We start from the raw sequence: 27,308 nt of genomic DNA on the forward strand, positions 1-27,308 counted from the left end.
CTTTAATCTATCCCACTAATTTTCACTTTGAAAATCTTCACCGTCACTTTGGAAGCTCGCATCCAGGCCATTGATTGTTCCTTGGTTTCAGCATAAACATGGTGAACCCAGGTAACGCCCATGGTCACAAATCGTGACAAAAAATTATCCTGATCTCATTAAAAATTTAGAAATTCATCCTCTAAATGTCGAATCGTTGTTTCTTCTTTTCGTCGGGAAACATTCTGGCTCGCACTGTTCACATTAAAATTAATGTTAATACTTGGAAACGTGGCCTGTAGATATAATTTTTTTGTGATAACTTAGTGATTACATGAGCAAGCATAAAACATTTATTTTATATTTTTATGTGCACAGGAAATACCCAATTATCATTACTTTTGGATCAACCTATACATTTAATATGAAAGATTTTAGCTTTTTTTTTGTTTTTTTGGTTTTCTGCTTTAATTACTTCGCAAATTTGGAGGGAAGTTCATTTAGAAACTGTAAATAGACCTCCTCATTGTATTGCACAATAAGGACGTCACTTCGAAAATCTACTATGAATACAAAATGTATGGGAAATAAATTGTATGGGAGCGTTTAATGTAACATTTTTGGTTATTTCTCGTTTTATTTTTAAAAATTTATTATGGCCATTTTACTCATTAGGTTAAGTACTTTCGATATCAGTTTAAAGTTTTTTGATATCTGCAATAGTTACGGAATAATCGCTTGTGCACACTTAACGATTACACCCTGTATATCGTCTTTGGACGACAAAGATTTCTATGCGCATTATCACTTTTGGAGTACTGTACATCACTTCATAGTTTAAAACAAAGTCACTTTCTCTGTCCCTGTGTATGCTTATATCTTTGAAACTACGCAACGGATTTTGATGTTGTTTTTTAATACATAGTAATTGAAGAGGAAGGTTTACATGTATAGTATCAGCATTGCACCTGTGCGAAGCCGGGTGCGTTATATGTGTTTTAGATAAAGAAAAATAAAGTTCCTTTGTCTGTTACAGCACAAGTTCAGTAGACCTCATTCACAATGCCCACTTAGACCTAAATAAGTTAATACGTAAAATATAAGAAAAAAAATGTTGTGTGGTTTTATGAAACCACGGTAAAAGTGAAACTTATCGTACGGTTCTGAACACTGCTTTATACCTACTCGGCAGCCGACCGTCACGCGACATGCGCTACACAGACCAAAAAGTTTGAGACGATGTAATAAAAGTTTCACTTTAAAAAATACCTTATTAGGATCGCCCGTTATATCCATTTGATCCTTACGCAATGGCATACATGAATTTTTAAGAATTTTAGGTAATTTGATGCTGCGTATCAAAATTATTAGCTCATTTAACATTGCCTTAGCATCTAAGACAGCTCTTGTTGGACTAGGAGCTTTGTAATATATTATCTTCTCTTCCGGGTTTGTTGAATATCTGAAAAGTTGACATAAAATTTGAATTAGAAAATTTTATAGGAACAGATAAAATAAATTAGTACTTGGTATAAGTAACTACTACAGTGATCTGTATTTATTCCTTTCTAGTAACTTCAATTACCTGTCAGCATCTCACTTATAAGCACGAAAAATGAAGAAAAGGCTATTTTTAACTTTACTATAATTGCATGATTGTATCAGAATACAATCATGCAATTATAATATAAAAGAAATTGCCATATACAGTCACTTAATTATTATTAAATACAACAAAAAATCCATACTATTATATATTATAAATGCGAAAGTAACTCTGTCTGTCTGTCTGTTACTCAATCACGCCTTAACTACTGAACCAATTTGTATGAAATTTGGTACTTATAGAGATATTTTGATATCCGAGAAAGGACATAGGCTACTTTTTACCCCGGGAAATAGGATAGGTTTTATCCCGGAAATCCCACGGGAACGGGAACTATGCGGGTTTTTCTTTGACTGCGCGGGCGAAGCTGCGGGTGGAAAGCTAGTAGAAAATAAAAACTTACTTTAAAACCTCTCCCATTTCATTTACAGTTGCGATTGTGGCATGGAATGTTGTTTCGAGGTCTTGTAGAGTTTTTTCAACTTTATTCAATGTGACATTGGAATTCAACAAAGTTGCTGTTAAACCTACAAGAATAAATTAATAAATGGATAAAAATTAAAAATATATAGAGAATTAGAGAATGATTTTAATATTAAATGAAAATAACCCAACACGTTCTTAATAATATTGAATAAGAAAATGTATTGCAGAAACAACAGATACGGTAACGAATCACGAAAAAGCGATATGGCCATATCTATACTAATATTATAAAGAGGAAAAGTTTGTAATTATGTATGTATGTATGTATGTATGTATGTATGTATGGTTTTCACGCATAAACCTCTCAACCGATTTTGATGAAATTTGGCACAGACAATCTTTAGACCCTGAGAAAGAACATAGGCTACCTTTTATTGCGAAATATGTACCACGGGCGAAGCCGGGGCGGACCGCTAGTTTCATATAAGCTTTGCACCCGCGCTTTCCCTCGCATTTTATGGTATTTTACTACTCTAAAGTTTAGGAACGGAGACCAAAAAAAGAAACAGATACACAGATGTACTTTTGCCTAACAATAGTAGAGATATTTACCTAGAATTCTCGGCTGTTCATTAATAGGACAAGCTTCAAAATGCTTCATAATCTGCCGCATTGGATGATCTTCCACAGCATGATGGCATTCATCAAATATGATCAAGTTTATATCTTGAATCCTTATGTACTGATGTGTGAGCATATCATTCAATATTTGGCTGGTCATTACAATAACCTGTAACATTTTAAAGTTAGTAAAGTGTATTTAGTAAAGAATATTTTATGTTTTATGTCAGAATTTACAATAAATTTTGGTAGAGTAGTAAGAAAGGGATTCATTTTTTACCATAATAAATGTGCATTCACCAATTATTTAATAATAGTAAATAAATTCTAAGTTCCTTAAGGACAATACAGTATAGCTAGTGATAGTGTCAAGTCATGACGGTTTAGTAAAATTTCCACATTTTTGAGAAATATATATATGTATTCAATTATAAATAAGTAATAAAGCTCACATGATACTTGGAAAGTTCACTGTCCCATTTGGCTTTTTTCCAGAAATCCACCCTATCTTCACCACTATAGCCGCCCACTTCCAAAGGGCAACTTCTTAGAATAACTACTTTCTGAAAAATAAAACAAGTCACATAAGTAAAACTCATAAGGCTCTCCTACTTGATCTTTAAGTACTCAAAAACATCTACTATAACTTGTAACAGTTACCAATGTTCATCAAGGTTCTGAAGTACAATGAAGAAATTTGTATAATAATAGCTTTTTGTCTCTCTTTTACGCATTGACTTCTAAAGCATTACATTTTTTTGGATATGGATAGGTGATTACCATCCCTCTCTATTATCCACAATTAATGAGAAACCCTGTATATACCCCACAAAGAAAAATACAAAAGAAGTTCTTCAAACATTTACAGTACCTGTTGGTTCACCAAGGGCACAGTGTTTACAAGAAAGAAAGTCCTTTTTCCTCCCTCACCCCATGGCTTTTTTAGGGCATTCATGAATCGTTTGATTAATTTCACGGCAATGAAAGTTTTTCCAGATCCTGTTATAAAATAATGACACTTTTATTTCATTAATAATATTAGAATTTGCTATGAGTTTTTACCTGTTTCTGCTGATAAATTTACTGTAATTAATACAAACATCCATCATCTGTTTACCTCTTAAGGTCACAGGGGAAAAGTTAGGCATAGGTAGTTGATTACATTTTTGAAGACTTGAATGCACAATTAGGAATAATTCTTTAATGACCATGGCTAATTCATCACAAAGAAAACTCACTCAATTCTATGATTTCATTGAAGAATTCTTCAACACTTTATTGTTCATACGCATCATAATCTCCTAAAAATTCTACATGAAAATTTTCTTAAAATTTCATAATTTGTTATTTAAACTTTTATTTATTTATAACACAAAAAAGAGCCTAGTATGGGATCATATTGTGCTGTGTGAAAAATGTCCTGAAACATAAGTTTAAAGTATATATGGATTGCAATAGATTTTCATTATTACCTGTTGGCAAATGGATGATAGTATTCTTTTTAACTGCAATTTCTTCTAGTTGTGTTTGATACAGCCTAGGTTCCATCTCACTTGGGTCATCATCATAGGAATCCATTTCATATTCTTTAGACATATCTTAAAGACCTTCAATATATTTCATAATTATATTAAAATATAAAAAAAAATGTTACATAGGTTTGTATATACAGGGTGAAAATTTTCATAGGCCCTGGAAGAAAAAAAATCACAAATTCACTTACATTGACCAGAAATAAATGCAGTTCTATTTATATTTGTAAATAAAGGAAGGTTCCCTTTCAACAAAATTGGCTAACTTCAATATTAAAATTTTCTTTAAATTTTTACTTCTCCTCCAGGACCCATAACATTTTTCCACCTGCATTAACAATAATAACATTTTGGCTCTCAGTAATATATTATACATATTATCAATAAGTTATTATGTCATAATATGATGAAACAGTTGTTTATTAATCTATTTAAAGTTCCAAATATTTTTAGGACTATGAAAAATCATAAATCCATATAATATGATTATGCATGCATTCAATTGTATTTTATTCCATTATAATATAGTTAAATTCTCTTTGTCATAAGTTATGTACAAAAATAGAATAATATTATTTCTGTTCAAAAATAATTCTGTACTTACCTTCATACTTTCCTATTGTCTTAATAAATCAGGGTAAAACGGGTTATTTAAATAAGAAGCTTTGAACAAAATTTATACTTATCTCATATTATATTGAAATATGTTTCAAAATAAAATAAGTTGAGTTTAAATAAAACAAATTTTAAAGTACCTAATAAAAATTTATAACAAATATAATTTTTCGCCTATTTCATATTTTTTTGCAGTGTTGTAAAAATATATAAGTAATAATATTATGTGCAACTTAAATGTAATACTTACTGATGCAACTACCAACTTCTCTTTCTCAATGAGACCAATTTCTTCTTCACTCAATAGAGGGGCTCCGACAATGTCTAGTGTAAAGTGGGGACTGGGGGAGGACAAGTGTCAAGTTCCAACTTGTAATAATGTAACTACCTACTAATGTTGTTGTAAATGTTTTCAATTTTTTGAAAAAAAATCAAACTTCTTCCGCCGGTCCTTCCGCCAATCTACTTAGAGTGACAAAGTCTGAAGTCATATCATAGCATGACATTTGACCAATTTCAATAACGTTTGGTTTTACGAATAAGATCAAATATTTTTTTTTTAAATAAACTTTTTATTATTTCTATAACAAATATAATTAGAAATTTAATCGATTATGACTTTAAACTTTACATTCTGCAATCTTAATACTATATATCAGGTCTTAACAATTTTTCAAACAGTTTATCCTTCATATTGGCGTCTTGTTAATGCATGAAATGGATAAAAGTAGCAGTATGCCAATAGAAAAAAATTAAATATCTTGTTGTCGACATACCATTCGGTAAGAGCCCGTCCATAAACAATACATTGCTTACGTGTCAGGTTTTAATTGACGCTTTCGAAGTGTTATTTCTTTTTACATTGCAAAAAGAAGTACTTATAGGGATTCGTTAAAAATACCGATTTAATTTTTATTTTAATGTATGCAAACGAATATGAAATACAACTTCCAAAGTTTGTCCTAAGTGGAAATTTTCGATGAGCCCTGGAGGGAAAGTACTAATACTGGAGATAGCAAATTTTGCCGAAAGGAAAAAACATTCCTATCATTTTAAATAAACAAATAGATCTACATTCAAAGATTTTAGAAAATTCACTTGCTTCGAGTACCTAGGAATCGAATGAACTAAAAATTAAAAAAAAAAAATGTTATATATTTTTTTGCTCCATCTTGTGCAAAAATATGGCAAAAATACCATTGAGATAATATTAATATGGAGACGATACCGCCTACACCACTTATGTTCCGCTCAACATACGTCATCTGGCGTAACTGCACTCAGTCGCTTGCTCGCTCATTGGCGCGAACGTCACGCTCATTTTTTATTTGTTTTAAAGTGAAACGCATCAAATATGCCTACGTGTGTGTTACGATATTGCACAAATAATACAATTAATAATACGGAAAAGTGCAAAGGAATAACTTTTCAATCAGTAAGTAACTAGATAATAATTTTTAAAACTTAGTTAGAACAAAATTTTTGGCGGGCGACATATTTTTGCGTCATTTGTCATAGATTAAAAATTTAAGATATGACATTGGGCATGAAATAAGTGTTGTTAGTAATATTTGCTGGCGTATATTTTTATAGTATAAAATAATAATTTTACATATTTAGAAAAGCATAGACTGGTTGTTAATTGAAAAAAGGTGAAATCATGAAATATGAAAATCAATTACTTAATCACCAATTTTTTTTGTTAATTGATTTTAATCAATTTTAATTGATATTGTATAAGCTACTGACTTGAACGTATAATTGAATTATTATTTATTTATCTGCACTAATATTATAAAGAGGAAAACTTTGTTTGTTTGTTTGATTGTAATGAATAGGCTCATAAACTATTGGACCGATTTTGATGAAATTTGGCACAGACAATCTTTAGACCCTGAGAAAAAACATAGGCTACTTTTTATTGCGAAATATGTACCACGGGCGAAGCCGGGGCGGACCAGATTCAGAGATTAATATTTTTTCTATTCAAGGTTTCCATGTCTGGGCCGTGAAGAAAGGGAAAAATGGGTAAAATTTGTCCAAAACAACCGCAGTGAAGAAACCTGGTTACCATCCGATAGAACTTGCGTCTGTTCATTGCATTTTCGCGATGAGGATAAATATACCACAAAAGCGGGAAGGCGTTTTCTAAAGAAGTCTGCTGTTCCTTGTATTGATGTTAGTAATAATAATAAAATTTTACGGATTTGTATAACAAATAAAATATTATTTTAGCCATCACTAACATTATTATTATTATATTTATTTTAGCCGAAGGTGTGCTACAATAGTACTGGAACAATACAAGCAATTTCTGAGCCGGGAACATGTTCTGAGGATGATGAACTAAATATAAATAAACACAATTTTTACACGGCTTTTATTTTTTTTCTAAAAAAGGCTCAATTTGTAAGGAATGAAACTTCCCATAGCCCTGACTGAACCTCCTCATCCTATATTATATGCCAGATATTGTTAGCCCCGCGTAGTAAAATCAAAGTTTATATCTAAAATAAATATTAAGTAAGTACAAAGAAAATTTCAAGTCAACGTGCATGTAAGGAGTGGCACCCAATAAAATAGACAGAATGAAACAAAGTGTCGCCTCTATAGCGGTGAGTCAGTGACATCGCATAATCTATGACTGTCTAGCCGTCATTCGCGCGCCGCCGCGCTTGGCGCACAGATTTTGTTCGTGGTGTCTGCTCCATATTAATATTATCTCAATGCAAAAATACTTACAAAAATAAGGAGTACGAAAAAATTTTTTTTGTAGACCAGTGTTATCCTAAGCATGGACGTATAAAAAAAGACGGACGCCGTTTTACGAACAAACAACGTGAAGCCACCATAGTAAGCTAGCGATCGTGTAAAGACAATGAACACTCACACACTCTAACCATAGTAAGCTAGTCGGCCGCCATTACGTCTTGAGCTAGAATAAATAACAAAACATAGGGGATTACATTCCACAGGGAAGCAAGTTATTTCTTTTATGTTTTAATGACAAAATTATTACGGCAAAATTTATAGAAAAAAATACAGCCGCCATTGTCATCAGGACTCAGAGCAATAAACCTATTATTGCTCTGAGCATCAGGACAGCTGTTGCCATAGTGTTGCCATTATTTCAAAATTTCATTTTCCCAAAAGTCGGGGAGTTGATGTAAAGTTAAATCGATAAAATAATTTGATACAAATTGCAAATTTGTTTTTGCATTTTCTTCTCACAAAAACATGTATACTATGCTAACCCTTATATAACAACCATATTTAAAAAAAATCACAGCCAATTAATACATGACATCTGTTATAAGACAGTTAATTTGAAAATTTCAAGTATATGTATACTGAAATCGTATGAAGCATGTTTCCTATTTGTTTGGTTATAAACTGACATTTTATTTATTTTAATAATAATAGGGAATATGCATAAAATTTGAAATGGCCTAAAATATTTTTTTCTCGAATACTTATTAACTTAATATTATAATGAAAAGGATTTTTTTTTTATTTACTTATTATTTAAACCCCTATAATAATATTCAAAAAGTGAAAAATAAGGGAGCGAAATTCAAACTTCCAAAACGCGCCACCATTGATCGAACAAAATGTGACGTCATCTGACACGACATTGTATTCATCACTCCACAGTAAACCAGTAAACACTAAATAACGTGTCATGTGACGTCACGCAAAGAGCGCGCAAAATGGCAGCGTTTGAACTGCTTAAATTTTTTAAGTTTTAAATTTCATTTTTTTAAAATATCTAGAGTATTTTGAAGCCCATTAATATTTTTTTCTACGTTATAAAATAGTAAACTATTAATTTTAGACAAAAAAGAAAAACATGAATATTCCCCATTAAAGAGACATTACCTCTCCTCCCCCCAATATTGGTTGAACAAGTTTTCATACATTTTCCTTTGGTTTCGCGTCCAGTGGTTGATTTGTCAAAGCTAAATAGTAATTGTATTTATACATAGGTTCTAATAGTTAGAGTACACAATATAAAAAGTATATCAAATTGAAAAATAAAAATACTAAAGTGTGGGGTAATTTTATTGCATCTGGCAATCAACCTGGCACACACACATGGATGTGTCGCCGCCATTACTAGGCTTCACAGTTCACACAATGTTTAGGTGAGCGACAGACTGCGAACGATGAAAAATTAACATTCATTTGAGTTACTTAAAAGGCAAAATGAGCAGCTTCATAATATTTGAGCGACCCTATATTTGTTTGAGTGACAATATTACGTCCTTCCTTTTTTCCTTATTTGGCTTAATATGATTTATTTAAACTCAGCGGCATTTTATCATATAGGAGGTGTTGAATAAAAAATCACTCATTGAAAAATACTATAGTGGGCAGAGTAGGTAATTCAGGGCGTAAATTGTCTGGAAATAAGAGGTCATAATACGGCCCCAGTTTTTTAGTCGCACGTTTTATTATTCCCCTGAAATAAATAATACTGGAAACATTATTTTACGACGTTTGGCCTTATAACCGATCTTGCGTGGATCTTGCAGACGATCAGCAGCCCCGGTTTTACGGGTTCTACCTGTGGTTCTACGGGACTTCTTTCATGGCCAACACGAGCGGCATATTTAAGTGACACTTGACATGTGTCAGTAAATTATGCCGTTTCAAATATCAATGTCATTTTAATTTATTATGTACCTACTTCAAAGTTCAAATTCAAATTCAATTTGACTTTGGTCAATCGACAGATAGGTCGGTGACGTTGTTGCTGATAATTCGTTTATTCTTTAATTAAAAAGTTATAGGATAAAACATAAAGAAGACTATGTGAAACATTTATTAAAAACTGCAACATGCTAATAAGAAACGTGTCACGTGTTGTGAAGTATGGGCTGTATGGGAGTGTGGCCATAGGTAGCGGAGCTTTTGTTACATCAGTGTATACTGACGGTGATTATGATTCCCTTGCTGTTGTGAGACATACTAGGGCAGCACGTACCGCATTAGATATCGGAAGGATATACAAATCTATGCTTTACAGTCAAGAATGGGACAAGGAATCTAAAGAGTACTTGCAAGTAAAAAGCGATGCTCATAAAGCAGGGGCAGAGAAACTGCTTGAATTATGTAAAACTAATAAAGGTGTGTACATTAAAGTTGGGCAGCACGTCGGTGCCCTCGATTATTTGCTGCCCTCTGAATATGTATCAACTATGAGGGTTTTACACAAAGATGCACCTAGGAATACTGTAGAAGAATTGTATAAAGTTATTAAAGATGAATTAAAAAAGGATGTAAGTAATTCATATGATTCAAATTACTAATTTAATATTTAGACATTGTGTCAAATAATATAAATATAAACTCATCTACTTAAATGTTAACAAATACAATTATTACTGTGTTATTTTTTTATATGATTAAATCTTTATTGGAAATTTCTTGTGAAGAATATTTAAACATATTAATAATGGATTGCATATTTAAATGTTACATTGCATAATTATTATCGCATTGTTGCACATTAATGCAATGTTATGCAATATTTCAATATATTTTCTGAACACAATTTATTATTCATTATTGACCTTCATTCTTTAAAACATGTATGTTGTTATGCAGTGAACAAGCTTAATAAATTTTCCTCTTAACATATATAAAGGAGTTTTCCTCATACTTGACTATTTTTCTTCTAGCCTTCAGAGTTATTTGTGGAATTTGATCCTGAGCCTTTAGGTACAGCATCTCTTGCACAAGTTCATAGAGCGAGATTAAAAGACGGCAGAGAAGTGGCCGTAAAAGTCCAACACCATTATGTACGAAAAAACATTTCTATTGACTTAGCTTGGATGGAATTTCTAATTAACGTCATGTCGAAAGTATTCCCCGACTTTCAAATGGATTGGCTCGTTGAGGAAACAAAAAAGAATATAGCCAAAGAACTAAATTTCTTAGAGGAAGGCAGAAATTCGGAAAAGGTTGCCGAGTTATTTAAGAATTATACATGGCTGAAAGTGCCAAAGATTTTTTGGGATTACTGTTCAGAGAGGGTGCTGGTTATGGAGTATGTGACAGGGGGTCAGGTTAATGACACTCAATATATTGATGTAAGTAGAAAATTTTGCTGTTGTTGATGTTTATAGTACAAAGTTTATTCATAGTTAGATATTATTTTGAACAGTTGTTATAAAAAAAAGCTGAATGAACATAATGCAAATTACAAAATTCATAAATGGAGATTTAGTTAACCTACAGAAATTTTAATTTTAGATATTTTTGTGATTTGATGAAACAAGAAATCATCATCATCATTACACATTATCATTTTCATCAGCAATTCAGTAAGATACGGAACTGTAATTATTTTAAGTATTTTATTTTTATAAAAAAAAATGTCAACATTATTCTAGGGTCATGGCATTAGCCGAACAGACTTGTGCACAAAACTAGGAGACCTGTATTCACACATGATATTTGTCACTGGTTTCGTACACAGCGACCCCCATCCAGGCAATATTATAGTAAGAAAAGATCCAGGAGACAAGGATGTTACAGTTTTCCTTTTAGATCATGGACTATATGCAGTAAGTTGTTGTAATTTTGTTCTTTATATTGTTCATTAACTGATGCTGTCATCTGAATACAATGTCATATTGTTAACTAGCTTTCCGCCCGCGTTTTCAGAGAAAACCCCGCATAGTTCCCTTTCCCACGGGAAATAGGTTTTATCCCGGAAATCCCGTGGGATTTAATTTATTAAACCCCAAACTATAAAACCTATCCTATCTCTCAAGTTCGATCGAACTGCACATGGTGTGCGAATTTTATTATAATCGGTTAAGTGGTTTAGGAGTCCATTGAGGACAAACATTGTGACATGAGATTTATATATATTAAGATTATGTTGATTTTGATGTTCAGTTTTTTGTTATATTATTTATTTTTATCTGTTTTTTATACAATCAAAGTTTTTTTTTATCTAAGTCTATCAGTTTTCATTTTATTTTTGTGTATCAAATTAATAAAAAAAAATGTGTGGCACTCGAGGACTGCCGCGGTAAAGCTATTGCATAGCATCACATAGCTGTGCCTGTTGGAGTGTAACAGTCGCATAAAAGCATATTCAAATATCAATTATGTTATGTTATACTGTCACAACTGTCATAACCATGAAAACATACTCTCGTGAATATAAAATCGTTACTACGGGAAATATTCTAGTTTATGTCGTTCAAAAGTGAAAAAAGTGGAAAAGACAACCTGAAGTACATGTGTGATTGTTATCCAGTGAAAGTGTTGTGTTTTTCGTAAAAAAAACTAGTGCTAAAACTTTATAGTGACACTTTTAACTGTTTGCAATCTACAGACTACCCTCAATATTACACCTAACATTTTTACTGTCAAGTGAAAATGACATGACATTGACATGTTATGAAAATCCATAGACAATATTCTCTGTGTTGCCACTATTTAAATTAATAATAATAGAAGATAAATTTCATTAACTTTTAAAAATATTTCTAAGAATAATAAATATAAAAAAAAAAAAAAAAAAAAAAAAAAAAAAAAAAAAAAAATTAAGTTGAAGTAAGCCTTCATGACCGGAATGGGAGTAACCCGGTTGTGTGACCTGTATATTTGCCCTACTCGTGGGAACTAAAATGGAATCATCTAATCAATCATCTATCCTAACCCAAACCAATCAAAAAAGGCTTACACAACAAATTTTTCACCCTAGTCTCTTCAATAGACCAAGATCGCAATCCCTCACTGATTGCAGCCAAAACATTACTGATATAACTAACGACAATGAAAACCCGGATAATTCTAAGTGGACTGAAATTCAAAATCGCAAGAGACAAAGAAATAGTCCCGAAGCAGATAGAAGCCAAAAACAGTCTAAAATCAGCACATACTGGCTAAGCCAGCCGACACCCACACACAATTCCTTCTCTATGCTCGATAACGATGTAGAAAAAGAGGACCATCAACCCCAGCCAACAGAAAGGATACCAAAACCTCCACCTATATTCATCGACAAAGTGAATAATATTCGTCCCTTAATAAAATTGCTGGACGAAACCGTGAAAGATCTTTTTGAAATTAAAGTATTACCCAAGGATCAGGTAAAAATTCAACCAGCAACAACAGACGCGTACAGGATCATTGTCAATGAACTAGATGCTAAGGGCACAGAATATTTTACTTACAAACCCAAACAAGAACGGAACTTTAAAGTCATACTGAAGAACATACATCCATCGACTGATACTGATGATATTAAAGAAGCATTGGCAAAGCTGGGGCACATCACCACTAATATCTGGAATATCAAACAAGCATTGACCAAAACCCCGTTGCATATGTTTGTAGTCGAACTCCAACCTAGCTCAAATAATAAAGATATTTATAAAATTAAAAACCTGCTATATTGTCGCGTAAAGTTTGAACCACCAAAACCAAAACGGACTATACCTCAGTGTGCCAATTGTCTTGATTACGGACACACAAAAGCCTATTGTCGTCGTTGTCCAAGATGCATTAAATGCGCCGGAAATCATGCATCGTCCACATGTGCGCGTAAAGATCGATCGGATGACGTCAAATGCGCTTTATGCGATGGAAATCACCCTGCGAACTATAAAGGCTGCTCTGTCTTCAAGGAGCTTCAGAAAAAGAAATACCCTGCTCTTCGAGTCAGAGCTCCTCAACAAGATCTGAACATCCCTACTTCTAATCAAGTCCAACATCCAATTCAGCCATATGCTGACGTCGTTCGCAACGGTCTGAATAAGAAACCACAAAACCAAAGGCTTTACAAACCTCAGCATGTAACAGTTGCAACTCACGCTCCTCCGCTACAGGATCCTAATCTGCCTAAAACTCAAACCCAACAAACTGGAAAGTCCAATGAAACCAATAATGACATTAAAGAACTCTTGGATATGCTTAAACAAATGATGCAACAATTGAACAACATGACAAGCCTTTTGCTAAGTGTAATATCCGACTGGCGATCGCAAACGACAAATCAAGGCAGTTGCGAGGATTTTATTCAGGCGGGAGGCAGGCGGCCCACCGTGCCCCCCCGCAACTAAGTATATTTAAACCCATAATCCTCGGCTTGTGGAATGCAAATGGGCTGTCAAATCATACTCAAGAACTAATATATTTTTTGCAAACTCATCAAATTGATTTTATGCTTATTTCTGAAACGCATTTTACCGTCAAATCCCACTTCCAAGTGCCAAGGTACAAATTGTATCACACTAACCACCCTGATGGCGGAGCTCATGCAGGTTCTGCAATACTAGTCAGGGACAATGTCAAACACTACGTCCACAATCCAATAAGCACTAATGAAATTCAAGCCACCACCATCTCTATTGAGAGTGCAAGTGGCCCAATACTGGTCTCAGCGCTTTACATACCCCCAAAGCACAACCTAAAAGCTGAGCAATATATGTCTTTCTTCAATCAACTCGGCAATAGATTCATTGCAGCGGGGGACTATAACGCCAAACATACTGACTGGGGCGCAAGAACCACTACTACGAAGGGTCGGGAACTAAAGAAAGCTGTCGAGCAACTTAACCTATGCGTTACATCTACTGGAAAACCGACATATTGGCCTTCCGATCCAAAGAAGAATCCTGACCTGGTTGATTTTTTCGTAACGAAAGGTCTTCCCATCTCTTCCCTACATTGCAAATCTACATACGAACTATCGTCTGATCACACACCTGTCATAGCCGTACTGTATAATGAGCCTGTGGAAGTAACAAAACCTTGCAGGATTCATTCTCGAAGAACTAACTGGGAATACTTTCGAGAAATTATAGTCAGCACAATAGATAAACATATACCCTTGAAATCAGATGACGATATAACCACAGCTGTTGAGAGATTTAACAATTGCATTCAAACTGCTGCCTGGAAAGCTACGCCCAAACACAAAGATATTAAGATCATACCCATGTATCCACAAATAGCAACCGAACTAATACTTAAAAAGAGACAGGCAAGAAAACAGTGGCATACCTCTAGACATCCAGAAGATAAGAAAAAATTTAACAAACTAGCGAAGAAAGTTAAGAACACTCTAGAAGACATCAGGAACATAGAAATAGAGACTCGCTTGCACAGCCTAGATGCCACCTCTGCAACAGATTACTCTTTGTGGAAGACAACTAAATCTTTAAAAAGCCCAATATCTTTCCAATCACCACTTCGACGGGATGATGGCACGTGGGCCAAAAGTGACGCTGAAAAATCAATCTTGTTTGCTCAGCATCTTTCGCGAGTGTTCACGCCGAACTCTGCTGACGGCTCTAGCAAGATATCTGAAGTAACAGAAGCTCTATCGACACCGCATCAGCTTTCACCTCCCATAAAAAAGTTCACGGCAAGTGAAGTTCGTTCCACAATCAATAATCTTAGCTTGAACAAAGCTCCTGGTTATGACTTAATAACAACTAAAGCCATGAAGGAACTTCCTTCCGTAGCCATTGACTTACTAACTGCTATATATAACGCTATACTGCGTAGAGAATACATACCTTCTCAGTGGAAAGTGGCTGAAATCATACTTATTCCCAAACCAGGAAAGGCTCCAGAAAACGTTTCCTCCTACCGCCCCATAAGTCTACTACCTGTTGCCTCAAAGATCTTGGAAATTCTCATTCTGAAACGCCTGGCTCCACTGCTAGCCAAATCTGATTTAATACCGACCCATCAATTTGGCTTCCGCAAAGGTCACGGCACGATTGAACAAGTCCATCGTTTGGTCGAGATGATTAATAACGCATACGAACACAAAAAATATTGTTCAGCAGCTTTTTTGGACATTTCGCAGGCATTCGATCGTGTATGGCATGAGGGCCTTCTTTATAAAATATTCCAAGCTTTACCTATAAACTTCTACCTAATCATTAAGTCATATCTTCAACAACGACACTTCTATGTTAAGCATGGAGACGACAGAACAAATCTCTACGAAATTAAGGCTGGTGTTCCGCAGGGCAGCGTAATGGGTCCTGTATTATATCTAATATACACTTATGACTTACCGACTAAAGAAGATGTTCTCGTTGGGACATTTGCTGACGATACTGCTCTCATCGCAATGCATGAGGATCCTGTATCTGCCTCGAAAATGTTACAGCAAAGCTTAAATGATGTCTCAGTGTGGCTGAAAGACTGGAGAATAAAAGCCAACGAAACGAAGTCGGTGCAAGTGACATTTACCCTCAGACGCGATACTTGTCCACCCGTTCAACTTAACGGAATAACAATTCCCCAGTCAGAAGATGTGCGTTACTTGGGTATATACTTGGACAGACGTCTTACATGGAAGAAACATATATTTACAAAAAGGAAAGCTCTTAGTGTACAGTTTCGCAAATTGTACTGGCTCTTGGCGCGTAACTCTGGCCTTTCACTGAACAACAAACTTCTTTTGTACAAGTCTATCCTCAAACCAATTTGGTCATATGGAGTTGAACTTTGGGGTACTGCAGCTCACTCTAATCTGGAAATTATACAACGTTTCCAGTCAAAAATACTTCGTATCATATCTCGAGCTCCGTGGTTCATTAGCAATTGTCATCTTCACCGTGACTTGTTTATTCCAACTGTTAAAGAGGAAATTCTCAAGAAACTTAAGACATATAAAAGCCGTATAAAAAATCACCCCAACATACTTGTCTGGAACATGATGGAGCCCACTCGCACTTTTAAGCGCATAAAACGGAGAGCTCCACAAGACCTCCTTCAACCATAGAATCAGACTCACCATGATCAAAGAAAATATTATATGGAGACGCCACTGGGCGTTTGCCATGCATGCCAACATTAAAACTTTTAACCACCAGCTTAATGCTTAATAAGGCAGATTGCAGGTTTAGAGGAAAAAAAAAAAAAAAAAAAAAAAATATCAAGAAGCTTACTTTAGTGTTTATTTTGACAAGCTCTGTTAAAAATATATTGTTTTACAGCAATTATCAGAGAAATTCCGTTACGACTATTCCAAATTGTGGTTGTCAATAATAGCAAGAGATAAAGAGGGGATCAAAAATTACGCAAAGAATCTTGGCATAGGAGAGGATCTATACGGCTTATTTGCTTGCATGGTGACCGGCAGGCCATGGGACGTTATTATGAAAGGAATTGATGTCACAAAACCATCTTCTGGAGAGGTATGAGATAAATTTTATTATGTTAATATAGTTTTGGTACATACCATATAGGTCGGGTCATGTAAAAAGAACGCTGACGGTTAAGCTGCGCATTGGCGATTTATTGGTCTATTTGGTGTTATGAGGTGGTATAAGAATAACAAATATGTAGTTGCGAAGCCACGACTCGAGAGCCTACTTCAACAATAAAATAAGCAGCAAATAAATTTCGTGCTAAACTCGACACATGTCAAAACCATTGCCAGAACACACCCCATCACTTTCATGCAGCATTCTTTTTACATGATTCGCGTTATACCATTTTATATGTTAATATAGTATGATATTCTGAGTTTAATTGATTAAATCATACATCCGAGTAACAACTTAAAAATAACACTATAATGCATGATACATCATAAGGATTATTATGATAAAAATTTTGATATTATTCAAATTTTTATTCTCAAGGGTTCTTTTATTTACATTTAGTAGATATCTGCATATGCAACTAAACATAATAATAACATAAAAATCTAAATTGAGATTCGCTATAATACATTTTAACCAATAGTTGCCACACTGATTCGTAGAAAAATATTTATTAATTTAGATATAAGTGGCAAAGAAATTTGTTGTAGCAGCTGTTTTTTATTATTTTGTTTGTCTAAATTCATTATTCGGTTAATTCGCATTCACGTTAGTTAAACTACGTTTAACTACTTGAAAGTTACACGCCGTCCCTTCTAGTTCTTTAAATCCAATTTTCACCCATCTATTTCTCGAACTTTCCAGAAATCAACATTCCAAAACGAGTTACCGAATTTCCTGCATCATGTCACACATTGCCTACAACACGTGGACAGACAAGCGCTATTAGTTATGAAGACAAATGACCTCATAAGAAGTATAGAGTATGCGTTGAGCGTTCAGGACAAGATGTGTGGGTTCTTAGTCATGACCAAATGTTGTACGGAGAGCATATTCAAGCTTGAAGTTAAGGTGAGTGAAACCGCAGCCTCATTTTCATACTCAAACTTAACTCAAATTCACGTACCATAAATTTTTAACAGTGAATGGTCAATTTTGTTCTAATACTACTTCCTCTAAAATGTCGCTTTACCGACTCTTTCAAAAGTTAAAAGGTTTTAGGTATTATATCGCCATAATCTATAGGCATATTATTGAGGTGAAGCATTTGTTTGTTTGGTAAACGCTAACCTATTAAACGATTATAGAACAACTTCTCGCTTTTACCTGAAATTACTGAGCGTGAAATAATAATGATATGGAGCATAAACTCTCCTCCTTTTTTGAAGTCGATTAACTACGAAAATTATTTGTTGTCAAAAATATAAATTAACAAAAGCACAGTAGGTTCTCAATTGGGTTCCAAACAAATATTTAAGTATTCAATGCACACCATTAAAGTGTATACGAGGTCGTCCATTTAAATTTTGTGCATTGAATATTAATTCAGTTTCATTGAAATTGTCTTCCGTATTTCTGTGGTACTTAATAAAATAAAATTATGTGACCATATTACAAAAAGTGTGTCAAATTTTTGCTGGAATTTCTGAAAAGATGATTTTGAGGTCTAATGCTGTAGTAGTCCTCTGGACTGCCGTTTATAAAAAAAAAACTTTTATTGCAGTTGTTTTTTGTGTTTTTTTCGAAATGCAATTATTTACTTGGTGTTTCTTTTTTGTTACAGAACGAGCAATCGAAAATGAAACGACAAGTCCTTAATCTTAAGTATGTATGGTCATTATTCGTTCTATATTTCTACGGGTTGTATTTAAATATACGTCATAGTGTAAATTTTATGTAGATAATTGTACCAAAAATAAGTGTAAGTTCGTGAGTGATAGAAAACGCCCAATTGCTTTTATAAATAAGTGTTTTTGAGCTCTATTCGCATTCACAGTTTTATACTCTGGCTTTAAATGTTTTCGACGGTTATATGACGTAAACGTCAGCGTAAGATGTGTTAATGTAATGTATTTCTTAAAATATCATAAACGCTAACCAATCTATATTTTTTTAAGTTTCAATGGTAGTTATTGAATTGATCGTTGGAATTATTTTAACGAATCGAAATAATCAAATTAAAGCTAGAATACAAGACTGCATTTGAAATTTAACTGAATTGTATTTATTAAATACGCCATATTCATTGATAATGTACCAGTTCCTGTACCATCGATTGAATTATTACGTTGAAATAATTATTTGTAGAATTAAATCCCGTTGTCATGGTAACAACCCAATGTTAGAAAGGAGTCGTTACCATGACAACGGAAAATTAATATTGGCACAAACAGTGGGTAGTTCACAAAATTAACACAAGAAATTTGTTGTTAGTTTAAATTTTTACTGTAACTTGTTGTAATTCAATATCTTGCGCTTTTATGTAAATACTGTATCAAAATTGAAAGATCATTTGGATCAAAAAGTTTTTTAAGGGTTTAACTTCTGAAATGCACGCAAAAAAATTTACGGCTTTTCCAGAAAAATATTTCTATTTTAATTTAACTACATAATTATTTTCAAATAAATAAAAGTGTTTTAAATGTTTGTAATAAAATAAATATTAAAATCATCTAGCACCGAGTATGGGAACAGCCGTTTATTCCATTGCTAGTTTACCTTATATCCTTCAGAAATCATCATCATCATCAAAAAATGCTTAATGTCACATGTGAAAGTATCGAGACCACAGACATAGATAGACTACGCAAGTACCGCGATCTGTATGAAAACCAAGCGTGTCATATTTTTTGTACTGACCTTGACGCGTTATGACGTCACGAGCGCTTTTTAGTGATGGTAATTTCATTTTACGCTTAATCGATTAGGACGCCACTCGCGCGGCGATTCTAGTATCGTCCTATCCCATCGAAGTAAATCGAAATAAACTAGATCTATGTCTAGGTAGTCAAATAAATGAATCGTAATCGATTACTAAATCGATTCAAGACAGAAAAATGATAATTACCATAGACAGAGGGATGATAAAATAAAGTTATAAACCTTTTAATATTCTAACAAGTAAACTAATGTGTTTTAGCTTTTTCTTACATATGCCCATTGTGTTACCATGTACTACGTACTAGAGAGGCCATCGAAAGAAAGTAATGAAACTGTCAATCAATCAATCTTTATGTCCCGTTGCATCGATCCATTTTTCTTTTATGTTCGGGTTACTTGGAAAACTGAAAAAACAGACATAGTCTAAGCAATAAGGAGTTTTCTTAAAAAACTCCCAAGATGACACTTTAACTAATGGCGTCCATGTCATAATATTTATTTTTAGTACCTTTGTATTAAAATACTTAAAAGTTCTAGGTCAAGTCGTATTAAATGACAAAAAAATCTATGCCTTTTTTTCTGAAAAATTGCTCCTTCAAATTATCATTTTTCTGTTCGATTATAAAATCGATTAGAATCGAGAACTGTTGCATCAAATGAACATCACTAACCACAAAATTGGACAGAAAAATGAGAGCAGAAAAATGAGAAGACGCTATTCATTGCTTGTTATCATACGACGCGATCTTTACCGTGCCAAGTAAAAGCCGCAATGTATTCCGAATCATTCCGTATGGTTTGGTATCCATGTTTGTCACGATCGTTTTCCACAGATATTCTTTATTTGATTTTAAAATAAATAGTGCATATTCTGATTAGAAAATTACTTACCGGTGGAAGGAAACATCTCCGATAACTCGGCCACTCACAGATGTGGAGTTTCTACAGTTTATAACGGCGCAATTCGGCATTTTACTTTATTCAGCTTCACGTCTTTCCTTGGCGAACTGCAAGCGCGGACTGAGTGTAGGCCAGCGTCAAGTAAGGTTCATAAACTTAGTTTGGACACGGGAAGTACATACACTCGCTTAGTCTATCTTGATACATGTCTGTGATCGAGACGGTAGAATTTGTTGTTAACTTTGAAAACATACATGTGAAAATTGAAAGTGCACAAATGCCTACTTATCACTTCCATGCGATTATACACTCAATATTTCATTATCACCTTTTTCTGGTAAAGCCGTAAATAATATTTATCTTAAATATCTCATGTGACTGAGTTAGAATTGTATAATATATTTTGCTAGTCACGTTTTATATACCTCTTTTTTGAACGGGAACATTTAGGTTTTATTTATATGCTATCTCTATGTAGGTAAAATAAATTTTGTACATACTGATCTAAAGAACATAATATAGAAGCTATACAATTAAGAAGATTATTTATTTATACGCAATCTTGTTGACAATAAATCTTTATTTTGAACACATTTTGTTTTATTTAAAAAAATTACATGTGAATTTTATTCTCCAAAGTCGATAATTTGTTGCTAAGAATGACAAGATCGTTTTGTATTTTTAACAAAATATTGGTGAAATTATCACGGCTCTTTCTAGCGTGGAGTTTGTAAAAGATGGAGGATGTAGATAGCTTAACTGACATATCCGCTGGCTTATAATCGTGTAAGAGGTTCGGTGGATTGTCTTTGGTATCCTGGATTTTGTTAACTGGCATTGTTTTGTTGGATAATGCTTGGCCTGGAACTAAAAATTATATTGATATAGATTATAGACAATCATTACAAAATCCAACAGGATTAAGAAATACTTTTAAAATCAGTACCTACAGTATTTCTGTAACATGGCAGCTCAAAGGAATTTGACACTAATGTTCCTAGCTTTGCTCTGAGTTCTACGACGCCACGGTGACGATGCCCGCATATCCAAGCAGTAAATATGAAAATGTCCAAATTGGCGACGTTGCCAAACCGTTGACAAGTGTGTTGGGTACCACGCGTTTCAATATATTTACTCCTTGGATACGTCGGTCAGTGTCTGCCGTAGCGTCTTAAAAAGACAGGGCTATAGGGAATTGTAAACTGAATAAAATATAACAGTTGCATATGGAAAAAAATATGTACCTAAGGATTTCGCACTGGCGTCGTTATGTAAATTTTCTTCAAAATCTCCGCTAGAGCTCGTGTTTCGATTCAGAATTGTGCTATCGCCCATTGTAATCATGTTATGAAATGTAGTCGATGCTGGAAAATTGTATTTTATAAAGAATTTATTTTTATATTTGAAAATCTGTTTTTAATAAGTTTTGACCTAATATTTAAACCTTAGAAACTCATATAATACAGATATATCATAATGATAACAAAATCGGTTCTAGTCGAAAATAAGAATCTATAGCAATTAGTTGTAAATGTGTTAGCAACATTAAATAGGAAGGGGGATTAAAGATTAGGAAATGTAAAAAAAAAAAATAGTTCTCTGATTGTGTAAGTTGTTAGTTCTAGTTATATCATGGACCAATACTCAAGGTTATCTCCAATCATATCCGTATGTTTTACTCATTGATTTTCTCACAAGAATGCGAATTCCCAGGCAGCCACACTTCTAAAATATAAGGATGTTGTGGATCGTTGCCTTTCCGCAGTTCAGTTAATGGTAGTTCTTTGCCATCTTGTGATTTGAGTTTGATGATTTCGTCACAATAGTCCGGAAGGTCGAGGAGATGCCACACTTTCTGTCTAAGCATGGATATTGATGCAGACGGCTTAACCGCTATGTAGCGAAGTCTTTCATCCATTACTGTAATATTTTAGGTTTATATACGGGTGTTATAAATCAATACATATAATAAATCGATCCCAAACCCAAAACTGTCGTTAAAATTCTTTTTGTCTGTTTGTCCGTTTGTCTGTTTGTCTGTATGTTTGAACACGCTAATCTCAGAAACGGCTTATCCGATTTAAATGCGGTTTTCACTAATATATTTTGGTAATCTTCATTTAACATTTAGTGTTTATTTCATGTCAATCAGTTTATAAATAAAAAAGTTATGACCATTTAAGTATTCACGGTGAACATTTGCTAAGGCATTCTATGGTACACTATTATACAGTGTACGATAAAACGTAAGTTATCTGTTATACGCTACAGTTATTTCTGGTGGTGGGGGTGGGGGTGAGGGGGTAAGCTGAGGTAGTAGGGGGGGAGGGGCAAATTAAAATTATGCTTATTTTTAGGTAAATTTTATACATAAAATGTCCTTTAAATTATGTCGTATTACATATATTTTTAAGCCCCGACGCAAAAAGATGAGTGATAAGTGTTTGACCGCTATGTGTGTCTGTGTGTGTGTATCTGTTTGTTCCACCGTAGCTCGCTAACAGGTAATCCGAATTAGATGCGGTTTTTTGTTAGGCAGCATATTTTCCGACGCTGGTTCTTAGATAAAGTGTATCAAAATCGGTTCATCCATTTATTATACCTACCTATAGGGGTAAAAGTGGGAATGAAAAAAATTAAAGTTGTCGAATCTAAGTCATATATATTAAACTAGATTTCCGCCCGCGGCTTCGCCCGCGTTTTCAAAGGAAAACCCGCATAGTTCCCGTTCCCGTGGGATTTCCGGGATAAAACCTATCCTATGTCTTAATCCAAGTTACCCTCTATATGTGTGCTAAATTTCATTGTAATCGGTTCAGTAGTTTTTACGTGAAAGAGTAACAAACATCCATACATCCATACATCCATAAATCCTTACAAACTTTCGCCTTTATAATAGTATTAAGATTAAGATGAAAGTGAACGTTTTATCAAAATCAGTTCATCCATTTATTTGATATAGGGGTAAAAGTAGGAATAAATAAATGAATTTTATCTGAGGAAAATTCGTATAAGTCAGGAAAATTTTTCTAAGTCCGGAAAATTTCCATACGCCAGGAAAATTTCTATACGCCAGGAAAATTTCTTTAAGTCGGGAAAATTTATACAGATGAGGAAAATTCGTATAAGTCAGGAAAATTTTTCTAAGTCCGGAAAATTTCCATACGCCAGGAAAATTTCTATACGTCAGGAAAATTTCTATACGTCAGGAAAATTTATATAAGCCAGGAAAATTTCTATACGTCAGGAAATATTTCTATAAGGTGGAAAAGGATAGGTTAGGTTAGGTTAGGAAAATTTTTCTTAGTCCGGAAAATTTCCATACGCCAGGAAAATTTCTATACGTCCGGAAAATTTATATAAGCCAGGAAAATTTCTATACGTCAGGAAAAATTTCTATAAGGTGGAAAAGGATAGGTTAGGTTAGGTTAGGTTAGGAAAATTTTTCTAAGTCCGGAAAATTTCCATACGCCAGGAAAATTTCTATACGTCAGGAAAATTTATATAAGCCAGGAAAATTTCTATACGTCAGGAAATATTTCTATAAGGTGGAAAAGGATAGGTTAGGTTAGGTTAGGTTAGGAAAATTTTTCTAAGTCCGGAAATTTACTATTTTTCGATAATATACAGTGTGTCCGGACATGACATACCGATATTTGAAGGGGCTATTCTCCAGGTATTTTTATCGACAATTCAACCCCTCTACAGTCCCCTACCTCACCCCCCTCAAAATGGTTTTCGAATTTTTTAAAGTATGTTTCATCACTCTTATCAATTAAATTTGTTTAGTGGTCCTTAGAATAACTTGTTATTGTTCAAATAAAACCAAATTTAGTATTTTGTGACACTCACTTTCGAAGTTATTACAATTTTCATAAATTCACTATCCGAATTGATAGGTTTGCCATTTTGAGGGGGGTGAGGTAGGGGACTGTAGAGGGGTTGAATTGTCGATAAAAATACCTGGAGAATAGCCCCTTCAATATCGGTATGTCATGTCCGGACATTATTAACGTACCCAAAATTACAAATCTAGGCGCACCGTTAATACACGTTTGCAAAAAGTCATACAAGAACCACGTGCGCTGTCTGTGTCTTCAAAATTTTAAATAGTAACTACTTGGTACTTGTTACTTAGTATTTAAAAATGATATGAATATACCTTACCCATGTTTTATACCTAACCTAACCTTAACACGCGTACACACACACACACACACACACACACAGAAACCTAACTATTAGTACATTGAGGTACCTATTTTTGTTGTTGAATAGCCGAATTTTTTTTCGAATTTTCTGAGAAAAGAGAAACGAAACAGCTAATATGTATATGTCGCAGGTTTTTCATAAAATTAGGTTTTTGATCAAAAACCTAGGTTTTTCATCAAAAACCGGAAGATGACACATTTTAAACTCAATTTCATCAAAAACCTGTAACAATCCAGATTTTTGATCAAAAACCTGAACTAGTTTGGGTTTATGATCAATCTGATTGGATTGAAGGAGGAGAATATTGATTGGATCATGGATGTAAAATTTTGATAAATAAATGATTGTTTTCTTTCTACTAAGTTGCAAATGATGATGGATTGTTTTATTTATTTCATTTAAAGTTATAAAACAAAGCAAACCCGTGATTTTGACAAGAACTTTATCATAAACCCAAACTAGTTCAGGTTTTTGATCAAAAATCTGGATTGTTACAGGTTTTTGATGAAATTGAGTTTAAAATGTGTCATCTTCCGGTTTTTGATGAAAAACCTAGGTTTTTGATCAAAAACCTAATTTTATGAAAAACCTGCGACATATATACATATATAGTTTTAAAAAATTACTAACCTAACCTAAACACAAACCTAACTAATAAATCGTCACACAGAAACCAAACTATTAGTACATTGAGGTACCTGTTTTTGTTGTTGAACAGCCGAATTTTTTCGATTTTGAAAAATTTCGAATTTTCCGAGAAAAGAGAGACGAAACAGCTAATATTACGATTATAAATTTCGTGGCCAGAAATAATTTAGTTTTAAAAAGCTAACCTAACCTAACCTAACCTAACCTAACCTAACCTAAACACAAACCTAACTATTAAATCGTCACACATAAACCTAACTATTATTACATTGAGGTTCAAATTTATGTCTATCAAAAATTAACGCCCTCTTTTGTTGTTGTCGTCGTTGTGTTGATTCAGCTTCTTATAGCTTTTTGTGTATCAGTTTGTTTGTTTGTTTGAACGCGCTAATCTCTTAGGCTATATCCATACTATAATATTATAAATGCGAAAGTAACTCTGTCTGTCTGTCTGTTACTCAATCACGCCTTAACTACTGAACCAATTTGCATGAAATTTGGTATAGAGATATTTTGATACCCGAGAAAGGACATAGGATAGGTTTTATCCCGGAAATCCTACGGGAACGGGTTTTTCTTTGAAAACGCGGGCGAAGCCGCGGGCGGAAAGCTAGTAAATAATATAGGTAATACGTAGTGAAAATATCTGTGTATATTTTTGCCGAAATATTGTTTAATACTCGGTTTCTTAAAATGGTTAGTACTAGTTGAGCGGAAGCCTGCAGTAAACAACATAATTATTTTATGAAAATATATTTTGTACTCTTTAACTTGGTCACATTCCTTACGTTGAGGTCGAAGGTTGAGGTATTTATAAGGTTTAGACCTTAGAATAATTACACATTGTGTAATTATTCTATTTAGACGACAGATCACATCAAGATTCAATACGGGGTTTTGAGAAAGATTTTTTCACTAAACATAACTTACCACCCAAATCCTGCCGACGAATAATAACGAATGTAATAACATCCTTCTTAAACAGCAAGCTTGGCGCTTTTAGAAGTTTGAGAAGCGACATTGTAGCTCCTTCTAGAGTTATAGCATCATAACAGAAACATTCCGTTTAGTTACACCAAAAATTTAGTTCTATCCCTATATTGCCCTCCTCATAATCGTTACGATCTCATAATATAAATAAATATCGTCTCTATCACGAAATCTATGAAACCATCATCATGTTTCTATGACGCACCTATGACGTATCTACTTTGGCATATTAGATGTGAGCATAGTGTCAACGACTTTATTTTTTTAAATATATTTGTGTAATGTATGGTGAGTAAATGGCAGAAAAAAATAACGGTAAACCCAGGTAAACCGTAAAAGCCAAGTAAAATGAATGATTCTTGATGAACAATTTTCCTGAAAAGGTAATTGTAGTAACTTAGTTTCTAAATTTCGACACGAATAGTAAAAACAATAATGTGAATAAGTATTTTAATAAGAGTTGCACGTGGAATATCATCTTGTTTTTGCAAAAAGTTATCTCAGAATCAAAAGGTTTTTCTGGCAATTTTAATTTTTAATAAGTACCTATGTATAAAAAAAATGTGTAAGTAACTAACTAATATAAATAGTAAATTTATAATATAATTTTAATATTATCGGAAAGCCAGCCATTTGACGCCAGTATTTCAAATTTTATTTTCCATTTAGTCCAAAAAAAAAAATACCTACATTCCAGTGATTCCAGGTTTTGCAACAGCTGTTGTTCATACTTCATAGCATGGGTAGTGATACTATAGTCCTTTCCACCTAAGATGAGTTCTGTGACACATCGATTTTTGACAC

At 33.6% G+C, this 27,308-nt stretch overlaps 4 protein-coding genes across 7 annotated transcripts in view; 2 read left to right on the forward strand and 2 right to left on the reverse strand.

Moving 5' to 3' along the window:
• The window catches only part of Dcr-2 (Endoribonuclease Dcr-2), a 40,371-nt gene extending 35,126 nt beyond the window's left edge, over window positions 1-5,245 (reverse strand). For 2 of the 3 annotated variants that reach the window (XM_089703039.1, XM_089703037.1), the window contains exons 1-7: window positions 5,030-5,245; window positions 4,105-4,239; window positions 3,504-3,631; window positions 3,085-3,195; window positions 2,624-2,801; window positions 1,989-2,112; window positions 1,249-1,441 (exon numbers count right to left, since the gene is read on the reverse strand). In XM_089703039.1, coding sequence (XP_089559165.1) covers window positions 1,249-1,441; window positions 1,989-2,112; window positions 2,624-2,801; window positions 3,085-3,195; window positions 3,504-3,631; window positions 4,105-4,228 — 858 coding nt within the window. In that variant the 5' untranslated portion in view covers window positions 4,229-4,239; window positions 5,030-5,245. Of the gene's footprint in view, window positions 1-1,248; window positions 1,442-1,988; window positions 2,113-2,623; window positions 2,802-3,084; window positions 3,196-3,503; window positions 3,632-4,104; window positions 4,240-5,025 lie in introns of all 3 variants that reach the window. The other variant, XM_089703038.1, reaches the window with a different exon arrangement.
• Girdin (protein girdin) overlaps window positions 1-27,308 on the forward strand; it is a 362,727-nt gene that overhangs the window by 329,069 nt on the left and 6,350 nt on the right. The window contains exon 8 of one of the 2 annotated variants that reach the window (XR_016316550.1): window positions 7,573-7,699. The exons of the other annotated variant lie outside the window; for it this stretch is intronic. The gene's annotated coding sequence lies outside the window, so the exon portion shown is untranslated. Of the gene's footprint in view, window positions 1-7,572; window positions 7,700-27,308 lie in introns of those variants that run through there. 2 annotated transcript variants of the gene reach the window in all.
• Adck1 (aarF domain containing kinase 1) lies at window positions 9,492-19,608 on the forward strand. Its single transcript, XM_089703059.1, has 6 exons — window positions 9,492-10,061; window positions 10,464-10,874; window positions 11,178-11,351; window positions 16,764-16,964; window positions 17,739-17,945; window positions 18,658-19,608. Exons 1-6 carry the CDS (start codon window positions 9,621-9,623, stop codon window positions 18,772-18,774), a joined length of 1,551 nt encoding a protein of 516 aa, XP_089559185.1. The 5' UTR covers window positions 9,492-9,620; the 3' UTR covers window positions 18,775-19,608.
• LOC149482876 (uncharacterized) lies at window positions 20,875-26,535 on the reverse strand. The gene is made up of 4 exons (XM_089703089.1): window positions 26,445-26,535; window positions 22,350-22,574; window positions 21,899-22,018; window positions 20,875-21,521 (listed from the first exon to the last, which is right to left on the reverse strand). The coding sequence occupies exons 1-4, from the start codon at window positions 26,533-26,535 to the stop codon at window positions 21,268-21,270; spliced, it is 690 nt and encodes a 229-aa protein (XP_089559215.1). The 3' UTR covers window positions 20,875-21,267.

The sequence above is a fragment of the Colias philodice genome, chromosome 14, assembly GCF_061535455.1.
Source record: "Colias philodice isolate Cphi_HAF_F1 chromosome 14, ilColPhil1 Martin Lab GWU primary, whole genome shotgun sequence".
In the NCBI taxonomy this organism is placed as follows: domain Eukaryota; kingdom Metazoa; phylum Arthropoda; class Insecta; order Lepidoptera; family Pieridae; genus Colias; species Colias philodice.